This window comes from Peromyscus leucopus, chromosome 5 (genome assembly GCF_004664715.2).
Source record: "Peromyscus leucopus breed LL Stock chromosome 5, UCI_PerLeu_2.1, whole genome shotgun sequence".
Lineage (NCBI taxonomy): Eukaryota > Metazoa > Chordata > Mammalia > Rodentia > Cricetidae > Peromyscus > Peromyscus leucopus.
In genome coordinates, this window is record NC_051067.1 from 22,727,575 (window position 1) to 22,740,881 (window position 13,307).

General features: G+C 46.5%; 1 protein-coding gene across 2 annotated transcripts in view; it reads left to right on the forward strand.

The window, feature by feature from the left end:
* Positions 1 to 13,307, forward strand: part of Nedd9 (neural precursor cell expressed, developmentally down-regulated 9) — a 180,463-nt gene that overhangs the window by 143,909 nt on the left and 23,247 nt on the right. For both annotated transcript variants that reach the window (XM_028867762.2, XM_028867761.2), the window contains one exon: positions 5,665 to 6,108. In XM_028867762.2, the coding sequence (XP_028723595.1) occupies positions 5,665 to 6,108 (444 nt within the window). The remainder of the gene's footprint in view (positions 1 to 5,664; positions 6,109 to 13,307) is intronic.

The window sequence follows — 13,307 nt, forward strand, 5'->3', positions numbered from 1 at the left end:
CAACTTCAGGCTCCCAACTTGGGCAGGTCACTCCATACTGTGTTGATCAAGAGAGTTAAAACAACAGGAAAGGGTGTTCTCATTTTTCAGGCTGGAGATCAAGATGGCCCATTAGTCAGAGAAGTGGGTATGAACTAGAATGCCGAAGTATCTATTCTGTACTGTCGATCTGGGTAGTACCTGATTCCTATGTCATCACCTGGGGGACATTTCACTTAGCAATGAGATTGCAGAAGGTCCTCTGGGAGCATGACTACTTAAGAGATGAAGGGAAATGGTCTATTGATGGAGAAAGAGAGTATGTGGTCCAGAGAAGAGGAAGAACCAGGAAGCAAGGTCTTGGAAGAATAGAAGCCAAATTAAGTGGATTTCTAGAGAGCATGAGGTGGGATTGACAAATGAGGTCCCTTCAGTTGGGATTTATAAACATTGGTATTCAACCTCCATTAGAGTCACTTACTGGAGTATAGAGTATAAGCCTAAGCCCTGGCAGCCTTGACAAGCCAGGCTTGGCCACCTGTATTCCCTCCATCAATTAAAGAGCTAAGTAATCGCTAAAGTCTCAAGAAAAACAATTCCACTCTCCCTGCAGAGAACCAGGAATGCAGAGGCCAGAACCCACTTCAATTTAATGGAGAACGGGTATGGATTTTATTTCAGACACTGGACTCACATTCTAGAAATGGAAAAGGAGTCAGGCAGAATAGGGAGATGTAGAGAGAGGAGATTTATTCAACATGGCCCCACTGGAGAAAAGAACAAGTAAACGGCTCCAGTAAGCCCCCAGCCCATCTTCTAGGACACTGGTATGGGATTTAAATTTCAACAGAGGGCAAGAGGTATACATAACTAAATAGTCTTGGTCCGAGTGTGGTCCTGTCCGTCACAGCTCCATCATGGCGTGCCTACAGTCTCTTCTGAAAGATGGTCTGGCAACTTGGCAGAACTGTGTGAAATCTCTACCTGAGAGTCAAGTTCCTCTTGACTGGTACCAGGCTTCAACCTTCCCTTTCCCCACAGCAGGAGATTCCTGGGGAAATTCCAATTGCTTGGTTAGGGTCCAGCATCTCAATAGTCTGCTAGCCAAAAGGAGGAGCACAAGTGCCACCTTAGAATATCTCCCCTCCTTCCAGAAGCCTGGAAATGGGAGGCCTGGCTTCATACCCAAGTCCTAAGGTCTTCCAGCCAGGTGGCTTTGCAAATCATTAATTTCCTGGACCTCCTTTTTTTCTTAGTTGTTGAGTGGAAAAGCTGAACTCTTAACTCCTTGAAGAGCCCTCTGGCTTTCAAGTTCTGCGCCCTGCCCTAACAGCGCTCTCTGCCTTTGTAACTGCCAGTCTCTGGAAACTGGGCATCCAGCGGGGTATGGAATTACCCAGCACTCTTCTCTTTCCTTGATTTGTTTCTGTGTTGACCTTCTCCCCACCCCCACCCACCCCCCTACCCCCCCCAGTTAAACATCCAAGGGGCTGGGGGTTGAGAAAGAGTAGATCTTGACTAGAGAGCTTCTGCCCTCCCTGGTGTGTTCTTAAGATGTTCAGATAAGAGCTGCTGACTTTGGGGCCTCAGGGAATCACACCTTTCCTATAAAGGAGAGCATCCCCCCACTTCTAAAGTAGGAATTAACTCTTCATTGGCCCTCTCATGAGTTGGTATCCTTTGGAGTGAGGACCCTATGTTCTGGCTTTTATCTTTTTTTCTGGACTGTTACCCTCTCACCAAGAAAACACACAGACGTCACGCCTCTTACCCCAAACTTTCGAAATTACTTTTATTTTCTGTATGTAATGGGCATTTGGTCTGCATGTACATCTGTGCGCTGCTTGTGTGCCTAGTGCCTCTGGAAACCAAAAGAGGGCATTGGATACTCTGGAGCTGGAGTTACAGAGGGTTGTGAGCTGGCATGTGGTGCTGGGACTTGAACCCAGGTCTGCTGGGAGAGCAGTCAGTGCTCTTAACCACCGAGGAATTCCTCTAACCGTAGGATTGTTCTTGATTGAAAACTGAGAAGAGGGAGGTGAATAGGAAGCCTGAAGTCAAGTGCTACCCGCAAATGATGTAAAATTCCACAATGGCTTGCTGTGTCTCCAGCAGTGCCACAGCCTTTATTCGAATTCACTTATTTCATTCTCATGGCCAACTCACAAGAGCACCCAACCTCCACGTTGTTCTATGAGGACAATATGGCAGGCAAGGAGAAAGCCCGAGTAACACATTTGGGACTGCACACCCCAAAGAATTGGTTTGTTCCATTAAAATGGGGTGAAGAGAGGGCTACCTTCAGAACTTTCTTGGACAATGGAACAGAGCTCAGCCAGGGAACTGACAAGGAAAGTTAAAGTAGCTTCCCAAAAAAGAGGCTCAGCCTTGAAGACCCCAGTCTCTGTCCAGCTCTGACCCCCAAGTGTGAGCCACCCCAGTTCTCTGTCCAGCTCTGACCCCCAAGTGTGAGTCTTTTTTTTTTTTTGGTTTTTCGAGACAGAGTTTCTCTGTGTAGCTTTGCACCTTTCCTGGGACTCACTTGGTAGCCCAGGCTGGCCTCGAACTCACAGAGATCCACCTGACTCTGCCTCCCGAGTGCTGGGATTAAAGGCGTGCGCCACCACTGCCCGGCCCCAAATGTGAGTCTTGAGAAAACACCAAATTTGTGTCCTCATCCTCAAAACAGAGCTACAGGCTCACAAGCTCTCTACAGGTGCATGTAACTATTTAAAGTGTTATTTAAGAGAGCTATTTAGGAGAGTGACTAGCTATATATATATATCAACTATCTCTAGACTGCATAGAGATTAAAGAGGCTGATATCTACCAGGGTGTGTAAATGGGTATCAGCCTGACACTGGGGGCAGGGAGGTCCTTACCCACCAACAACTGGGTCAAGTTCTTTCTGGATCCTGTTATTCAGTGAGAACACTGGAGAGATGTTATGGACAATGGGGCAGGAGAATTCACCAATTGTGCCCACTTTTGCATGGCTGAGGAGGCTCTGGGGTTATCCTAGGAACATCCCTTAGGCTCATGTGCAGGCATGAGCATGCTGCTTGCCAGGCAGTGGGAAGGTCACGGGTGGAGGGGGGCAGGCAGAATACAAAGCATATGGAGCAGACTCACTCAGGATTTCTCTCTGCCTCTAATCAAGTGTGGCCCGGCGCGCCACTCAGCACCTCGTGGTGTTCCAGGACTTGGAAGAGGCCCAGCCGTGAATACCTCCGGCTGATTGCAACTGACCGAGCTGCAGCCCTCTGCCTGTCTCCTGTTTTCTCTTTCTCTTCTTTCCCTTCTTTGAAGCCAATACGACTGCACAGCTATCAATCATCGGCTCCCACGGGGCTGCCCCAAATCTATTACTTCTGATTTCATCGAGGGGCTTCCTTCCTAACCATTCCCAGTTACTGAATGGGCCCAGGAGAATCAGAGCCACCAGCTCCCTCCAAGCTCTAAAATCATAATCCTGGTGTAATCCTTTCCCTGAGATCTGGAACAAAGGATTAGAATCTTGTCCTCTGTAAACCTTTGACTCTTCTTTACAGTGACAGAACACCCAAAATATGGGAAAAGAGAAACAGAGATCTTAGCATCCTGACACATTCTTTAATGGCTCTAAAAACGAGGCAAGGATGTGGCCAGACTGTATCATCTTCTATATGAGATTTCATTGTCAGAAGGAACCCAGTGCTTCCTGGAATACAGCTGCTCATAAGAAAGACCCTCATCTGAAACAGAAGCTTTGAGTTCCCCTCTAGCTGTCCTCACTGCTTCCTGTGGAGCTCAGAGAACTCATCTCTCCTAGTGATGATATGTGCAGTTCCATCTCTATCCACACTAAAAGAAGATTGGTTAGCCATCTGCACTGATATGTACCTGTAATACCAGCACTTAGGAGCCTGAAGCAGGAGGATTTCTTAAGTCCAGCCTGCCTGCGTAGTATAGCAAGGTGCCATGTTTAGAGAAAAAGAAGATTCAAAAGTAGATGACCAACACAAAATGAAAACATAGTCCTTTTTTTTTTTTTGGTCTGTGCTTTTTGTTTGGTGGTATGGTTTGTGGGTTTTGTCCTTTTGTTTTTGTTTAGTTTGTTTTTGGGAGGAGAGAGAAAGAGAAAAAGAATATGAAGTTAATTAGGTAGGGAGATGGGAAGGATCTGGGGGGCCTTGAGGGAAGGCAAAATCATGACCAAATATCTTGTATGAAAAAAAATAAAAAGAATTAAACATGTAATGAAAATAAAACAAACTTCATATCACTTGAAAAATGGAAAACAGTAGAACTGGGCCTCTTCCACACTCCTGAGCAGAGGCAGACCCCTCCCATACACAGCCACTCTACAGAAGAGAACTCCATCCAATCCGAGTCCTGTGGTTTCAGGCAGAGTCCAGGAGAAGATGATTAATGCATGTCCGTCTTCAAGAAATGAAAAGCATGGGGCTGAGAGATCAAGTCCACATTTCTGGAGAGGAACACAGGGGCAAGAGTCCAAAGAAAAGCAGCCCCAAAGTCCACAACTATGCTATGGTGTGAAATAAAGCCATAAGCAGGCCCCAGCCAACCAGCAGCCTCTTGCTCCACAAATGACTCTCCACCACAGTGACACTAAGTGCATCCAAACGCTTAAATGACACATGAGAGGGGTCACATTTACTTTTTCCGATGCCTGCAATGGGTTCCCTATGTTCCCCTACTTCTCAGCACTCTGGGAAGGGGCAGGCATGGGGGACTGGCTGCCAGTGTGCTGGGAATCTTCGGAGCCTTTGAAAACCTTCCAGGAATGTCAGCGCAGACTGCCTGCCCACTCTGCTCAATGCCTCCTTGAGCTGTCGGCTGAGGACTGGATGTGCCAGACAGGCCTTCATACAAAGACAGAGAGTGTTCTGGGCCCATGAAAGGAAGGCACAGCCTTTCCGATGGGAATGGCAAGATTTAAGAAGGAGGTGGCTATGTCTCAGAGTAAGGAAGAACCCTCAAAGAGGTATAAGACAGACCAGACCAATGTCTAAATGCATTCCGGGTCCCTCTCCACTGTCAGATCTGGAAAGACAGACTACTCTCACCCTGTGTCTCTGCTTGATTACCATAGCACATCTCTATGCTTTTGCTTGTGGGTTCTTCCTGCATCCAAGGGCCTCCTTAATCATAAAAGATATGGGAAGCCCTGCCAAGGCACAGTTATGTGTACTTCTATTTACATTTCAATGCCGAATAAAATTTGTTTGTAGTATGTATCATTTAGGATTTTCTTTGACTTATTTTTTTGCCTGGAATATATGAAAACATTGAGAACAGTCCACTGTGGTGCATGAACAGCTTGGAACACTATTCCCCTTCAGCTCGCTTTCAGAAAGTTAGAAAAATGCTTTGCCTGGTGACCCCTTCATAACTCTTTGGCAGTGCTAGCCCAGCTCCTTGGCAAAGCACCCGCCATTGGAGGGAAGATCTCTTCTGGGGTCTTGAGCTTTTCTGAGGAGTCTGTCTGATGTCACTGGTGGCAGACACAGGGTAGCTGTGTCTGTCTTTTGTCTGGAGCATCTGCTTTCCTTCTCGCAGGCTATTGTTCATATTTCTTCTCTTTTTCCAGGAACTGTGCCTGTCCCTAAACACGTGGGCTCTATAACTGCTAAAGAGATGGACCGAACATTCTAACACACTTCTCTTGTTTTCTCTTCCTAGAATCTTATGGCAAGGGCCTTATATGACAATGTCCCCGAGTGTGCTGAGGAGCTGGCCTTCCGAAAGGGAGACATCTTAACTGTCATAGAGCAGAACACAGGAGGACTAGAGGGATGGTGGCTGTGTTCCCTACATGGTCGCCAAGGCATCGTCCCAGGCAACCGGGTGAAACTTCTGATTGGTCCAGTGCAAGAGACCTCCAGTCATGAGCAGCCTACTCCTGGACCTATGCATCAGAACTTTGGCCAACAGAAACTCTATCAAGTGCCAAATTCACAGGCAGCATCTCGTGATACCGTCTACCAAGTACCACCCTCCTACCAGAATCAGGGAATTTACCAAGTACCTACTGGCCATGGTACCCCAGAACAAGACGTGTATCAAGTGCCACCATCAGTTCAGAGAAACATTGGGGGCACTAATGGGCCCCATCTAAGCAAAAAGGTAAGTGATGAACTAGAATTTTGTTCCTTCTCTTATGCCATTCATTGCATTTAGAATAAGAGAGGCAATCCCCAAATAATACTTAGAAATTGCCCAAAAGCAAACATACTAAATGATTTACCCCAGATATCATTATTGCATCAAATTTCCATTAATGAGTCAACGACCAAAAAAAAATTTTTTTTTCCAAGACGGAGTCTCACTATGTTCATCCCAGGCTGTCCTTGAACTTGAGAGCCTCTTGCCTTGGATGCCTGAGTACTGGGATTACAGGCATGTGATAACACATCCAGCAAAAAACTTTCTTGAACTACCATGTGCCAAGTACTATTGACAGGCAGCCAGTGTAAATGGTATTTCATCCTGGATCAGACTTAAGTATACAACTGTATCTCCTCAGTTGTGTGATGAGTCTGACTGGGATTCTGTGTGGAAATGGTTTGCACTCTTCTCTACCTCTTCCCTGAGGAATGTGGCCCCAGTTGTTACTCAAGCATACCGACGCAGTGTGGATTCCTTTTCCTGGGGCAAGAGCTAATTCATGAATTAGTCTGGCTGGACAAAAATAAAGTAATTAATTAATCAAAAGTAGAGGAAGTAAAAGGCTGAAAGTACATCCTGTCTACCAACTCATTCTTCAGAGTTTTGGGTTTAAAAATTGGTTTATTCCCAAAGGCTGAGGGGCCCCCAACTGGATCAGGCCCTCTGAATAGGTGAGACAGTTGATTGGCTTGATCAGTTTGGGAGGCAACTAGACAGTGGGACCAAGTCCTGTGCTCATTGCATGAGTTGGCTGTTTGAAACCTGGAGCTTATGCAGGGACACTTGGCTCAGTCTGGGAGGAAGGGACTGGACCTGCCTGGACTGAGTCTACCAGGTTGATCGCAGTCCTCGGGGGAGGATTTGCCCTGGAGGAGGTGGGAATGGGGGGTAGGCTGGGGATAAGGGGAGGGGGTGGGAGGGAGGAGAATAGGGGAACCCGTGGCTAATATGTAGAACTGAATGGTATTGTAAAATAAAATAAAATAAAATAAAAAATTGGAGCCGGGCGTTGGTGGTGCACGCCTTTAATCCCAGCACTGGGGAGGCAGAGGCAGGCGGATCTCTGTGAGTTCAAGGCCAGCCTGGACTACCAAGTGAGTCCCAGGAAAGACGCAAAGCTACACAGAGAAACCCTGTCTCGAAAAACCAAAAAAAAAAAAATTGGTTTATTCAAAATACATAGATATTAGTGGACTTAGAATTAATCCATCCTTGTTTCCTTGAAATAATTCTTGTAATAATTTCCAAGGTAGAAGGTGAGTGCTTGGATATTTAGGAAAATGTCATTTAAACAAATAAAAGAAAAATGTGATGTATTCCTCAGATTTTCATCACTATAACTAAATACTTGAGACATTTATGTATTAATCTCAGAGTTTTGGTAGTTCTAGGGCCTGCCTTTGACATTAGCTCCGTTGAGGCAAAGACCCTTCAGCTGTCATCTCATCTCTTCTGGGGGCCACTCCCCCAGTGACCTCAGACCTCCCATCAGCACCCATCTCTCAGAGGTTCAACTGTCTCCCACCCTGGAAACCAAGGCTCTAATAGCAACAGATTCCTGGGGGGTGGAGGGAGGGGGGAGATACTCAGACCATACCCAAGTCACATGGCTAGGGAGCACCACCTGTTAGTCTCAACCCAGAACAAGTGAGATGAATAGAAATGCATTCATTAAATAACGAATATTGAACATGTTTTATGTTTTTGATACTTGTGATAAAGTGGTGAATTAAAGACTAAACAGAGTCTTCACAATGCTTACAATGAGGGAAACAATAAAATACAAGGTCAGATGGGTGTGTGCTGGGAAGAAAATAATGACACTGGACTTACAGGCCAACAGCCAAACCCACAATGATGTTTTTGTGCCCATTAAAAGGGAGGGATTTCCTCTTTCATTTGTCAGAAAGTTCTAGTGGTTCCTTCAGGGTTTGCTATTAAGAATAGACTAGCCGGGCGGTGGTGGCGCACGCCTTTAATCCCAGCACTCGGGAGGCAGAGCCAGGCGGATCTCTGTGAGTTCGAGGCCAGCCTGGGCTACCAAGTGAGCTCCAGGAAGGGCGCAAAACTACGCAGCGAAACCCTGTCTCGAAAAACCAAAAAAAAAAAAAAAAAAAAATAGAATAGACTGATTTCATACAATAAGAAAGTATCTCAAGATTACAAGAAGAAGGGTAAACTTAGGTACCAGAAAGAGCTTGTAACTCCACAAACACCAAGTGTAGTGAATGTACCAATCTATGTAAGCTAGGTAATACTTGCTTACATGATACTAGCATCTTTTCTCTAAGTACATCTGTTTTTTAAAGATTGGGTATTTTTATTTTATGTATATAAGTGGTTGAATAGCATATTTCTGCACTACACGCATGCCTGGTGCCCAGCGAAACCAGAAGAGGGAGTTGGATCCCCTGGAACCGGAGTTAATAACAGTTGTTAGCCGCCATGTAGGTACTTACAACCAAACCTCGAGTCTTCTGCAAGCATGAATGCTCTTAACCAATGAACCATCTCTCTAGCCCCTGGAACTCCTATTTTTTTAAAGGAGCCAGGGGAAGAAAGACTTACTTTTGGATTCCTTAACAATGAATGCGTTTCCCAATCACCTATTATACAAAATGTCTGTTCTAACAAAGCACATCTCAAGGGCACATGATTTGAGTTCTGCCTAATAGGAGGAATTCTTTCCTACTTAGCGTCCCCAGGACAGAGATCCTGGCTAAAGGCCATAGACAGAGCCATGTGACCTTCCCAAGCCCTTCTCACTCCAGCGATTTCAGCTCCAAAGGGAACACTAAGCCTGGCCTCTGTCCCCAGAGGGGGAAAGAACAGTTGAAAGGTGTAACTATAAATAAGTAACTCTCTCATTCTTAGTCTCGGGTGCTTGCACCTTAAAAATAGCTCCCCCTCATCTGAGCTGGTTCGAGGCAGACAGAGGAGGCCAGAACAGGAAATGCTTGGCTGAAAGGCAGAGGGGACCAAGCTTTCATCACAGTTTATTTTGGCAGGAAGGTGACATGTTTTCCTCTTCAGTCTCAACCTTTTCAGTTCCATGTCTGGGCAGCCTGAAGCTTCAGACTGCTCTCAATTGCCTGTGCTGTGGATGACGGCAGCCTTCTCCTTGGCTCCTCTCCTGGTCTCCACTGATGTCAGGGGCGGAGGCCCTCAGGTGGCTCTGGGTCACTCCACATGCTGTTTTGTCTTGTGACTTCCACACCCCAGAGCCTTCTGTGTTCAGCAAAGGGCCGGCAAGCCCTGCAGCAGGGAACCAGTTTCTAAGAAGCCCACAAGCCCTTATGCCGTGCAGACCAAGCCAGGTGCTCCGGGCACCTGAAGTGGGAGCTTCCACAGTGGGGATCCGACTGGTGGACTGGGTTGGGAAGGACAGGAGAGGCAAGGCTAGCCCTTCCTGTCGTGCACCAGGGTCCTCTGTAACTTCCCTGTGTGAGTGTGTTCGTGCCTTGGAGACCGCAGGTTCCCTGCTCCCTGAACGGCTGGCTCACACCCACAAGGGACTCATTTTGACTCTTGCTTTTCTTTCCATGCCTCATTTGCTGGTCTCTTCCTTCTCCTTTGTCCTCTCCTTCCCTCCCTTCCTCTCGTTCCCTCTCCCAGACTCCCTTCCTTTCTCCCTTTCCCACACTCCCTTCTCCCTCTAGTCCACTTCCTTCCCTTCCTTCCCCACTTTCCTTCCTGATTTCCCTCCTTCCTTCTCTCTCCCTCCTTTTCTTACCCACTTCCTACCTCCCTTATCCCTCCTTTCTTTCATCTTAAATTTTCTTTCCTAATGGAGATGGCTTAGCTGCTAAGAGGTCATTGCGCCCTTCCAGGCAATAGTAACTGCGTTAAGAATTGGGGCTCCAGCTCCCTGGCTGTGGTAACTCCCAGTTAGACCCTGATCTCAGTACACAGGAGAGCAGAGATGGGCTTGGTTGTTAATTATTATTTCTCATTTTAGAAATTTGACTGGCTGGCTAAATAACACACTCATTTTCTCTTCTAATTTTCTGTCTGTAAATGGTGACAAACCAAGGCCTAGGTGTTCCCAGGAGTTCTGGTTGTGGTATTTAAAAGCTGTTCAAGGAAAACGGGGAAGCAGTGGGAACTTGTTCTGAGCTTTTAGGCTTTAGTGAGCTAGACTGACACCCAGAGAGGGAGGGACATCGAGTCAGATGCAGATTCCTAGGCCCACCTCTTAGCCCTTCCTTCGGGGAATCTAGGAGGGGAGACCCAGAAACCTACATTTTCTCAAACTCTTTGCAACTCCAGTGGGAGTCGGCCCAGGACTGCGCTCAGAGAAACACTAAGGAGAGACAATGGCGGGCTTGGATGTGTTCCAGTCTGACTATGGTGGGGATTTCCACAGTTCAGAACCCTCCCGAGTCGTTACAGTGTGGGCTTCAGAAGGTTCATCCGCCACTGTGCCCTAATGAATCACTCCAAAAAAGGGCACCCTGAATTCTGCCTTCTGCCTTGCCATTCTGCTCCTCTGGAAACTCCAGCCTCCCCCTGCCCTCCTGCACCCCCATGTTAACCGACAGCCAGAATTTGCTACCTAGGGAGTGCGAATGAGAATCAAATCACCCCCCACCCCGCGCGTCCCCCCCCACTCCTCACTCCCCTCCCCCACTCCCTCCCCCACTCCCGGCCCCGTTGAACCAGGAAGACCAGGAGCTCTGTGGACCTTAGTCTGGCTCCCACCATGGCTCTGTGGCTTTGTGTGCTCAGCAAATTACAGGTGTTCTCTCAGACACTGCTCCTTCATTTGTGAAGTGGGAACAAGCCTGTTCACCACAAAGGCTGCTGGGAAAATTAACTGAACAGTAGGTGGAAAGCTGCGTGATGCTTACCATTGTGGGAGCTTCCAGATGAGTTCTGTCTCTTGCCTTCCTTTCTCCTTTCTCAAGAGTTTTGTTTGGGTTTGGTTTTTGTTTGTTTTAGACAAAGTCTCAAGTGACCCCAGGCTGGCTTCAAACTCACTAAGTAGTTGAGAACGACTTTGAACTTCTGATCCTCCCCGATGCAGGGATAACAGGTGTCTGAGCCCAATTTTCAATGATCATGTCAAATGTACGGACCTTGTGTGTTTCTCGGTATGTGCCGAATCTGTATGTAGTCTATTCCCAGCAAATGTGCTGAGCCCTTTGAGCATGCGGGTCTCTCCCTGGCTCTGTAAGGATTCTGGAAAGAGTGGTGAAGAATCAAAGTCATCTGGAAGCCTCACACTGGGACACTTGGTTGGTTTCATTGGTCTTCCCTCTGGGTTTTGTGTGCAGGACTGCTTTATTCATCAGGAGTTATGGGGGGGGGGAGCGGCATGCAAAAGTTTGAAAGCTGAATTAAAAAAAGAAAACTTTGGGCTGTAGAATATGAAGCTTTATAAGTGCAAAACAGAAATTAATCAACACATAGACAAGCGCTTAGGAGAGCTCATCACGCAAGCCTCATTAATTATATGTGGGACTCCTGACAATTCCATTACATTTGGAAAACAATTGGTAAGCTAGCGCTTTCTCACTCTGCAAAGACTTCTAACTATGTGTTGAGATTGCCAAGAACTCACAGACAGTTCTAAATTAAATGAGTTACTCATAGTCAAATAATTTGAAAAGCTCAATTTAAGAAAAAAAGTTTTCAGTCTTTAAAAAGGGGAAATTCTACTTAAAATATGAGAGTTGGATTCGGGTTGGGAAGCTCAAATGCCCTGAAGTCAAAGGTCTTCAAAGGTCTGAAAACAATCTCACCTTTCACTTCAGTGGTCAGCAAACTACCATGGGCCACACCCATTTCACACTCAGGCTCCACGGGGAAACAATGCTGGTTATTCTTTTCTTTCTTTCTTCCTTTTTTTTTTTTTTTTTTGTAGACAGGGTTTCTCTGTGTAGCTTTGAGCCTTTGGAACTCACTCTGTAGCCCAGGCTAGCCTCAAACTCACAGAAATCCGCCTGTCTCTGCCTCCCGAGTGCTGGAATTAACGGTGTGTACCGCCACTGCCCAGTGGTTATTCTTTTCTTAAAACAACTATTTACTTAGCTAAGGTTTTTGTGAACGTTTATGTATTTATTTTCCATGTATGTGTGTGGGTGCGATGCACATGTGGAAGTCAGTGAACAGCTCACGGGAGTCGGTTCTTGCCTTCCACCACGTGGGGCCCCGGGATTGAACTCAGGTCACGGGGCTTAACTGCAAGTGCCTTTACCACAGAGCCATCCCACCCGCCCTTGATGATTGCTCTTTCCACTCACCGCTTTAACTGTAACCAGCAGGATTAAATATGTTCTGTCTCCTTCTGAAGACTAGCTTGACTCTAGGAAGCCAAGATATGCAACCAAGTCTCAGCACCCAGACCAGCATGACGAATGACTGAGCAAAGTGGGAGCAAGGAACAAACTCTGAAAGTTCAGTTAACCGCAAAACTAACCACCAAAAGGTGACTCCGGGCTTCTTACTCACTCAGTCTCCTACTGTTCACACCTTCCCCAACAGCTCATGACCACGTGGTGTGGCAGAAAGCGCAGTTTCCTCCAGAAGACCCTTAGAGGGTACACCACTCATTTTCCATAATTGTAACTGTCCTTAAATAATAAATGTGATACTAAAGCAAATAATGATTGATAGAAATTTGAGCTTTAGGGAAGGGGATATAGCTCTGTAAACGAGCAATTGTCTAGCATGCCTGAGGCCCTAGACTTCATTTAAGCCAGGTGTGGTGGCTCACGCTTATAATCTCAGTACTCAGGAGGCAGTGGCAATCATGTCAGGAGTTCAAGGCAGTCCTTGGCCACATTTTGAGTTAAAGATCAGTCTGAACTCCATGAGACCCTATCTCAAAAAATAAAATAAAATAGAAAAACATTACATTGGGCTTCTTATCTGAGGCCTAGTATAGACAGCAAGACTAGTGTTGTAGAATATTATTTTAAGGTGTGTTACTTTTGTTTATGTTGCATTTATTTAAGTCTGTGAAGCTGTGTTACTGTGCCTGTCTAAAACACCTGATGGTCCAATAACTGAACGGCCAATAGCAAGGCAGGAGAAAGGATAGGCGGAGCTGGCTAGCAGAGCGAATATATAGAAAGAGAAATCTGGGAAGAGACGATTGAGGAGTCAGAGAAGGAGGAGGACTTCAGGGACCAGCCCAGCTACACAGCCAGCCA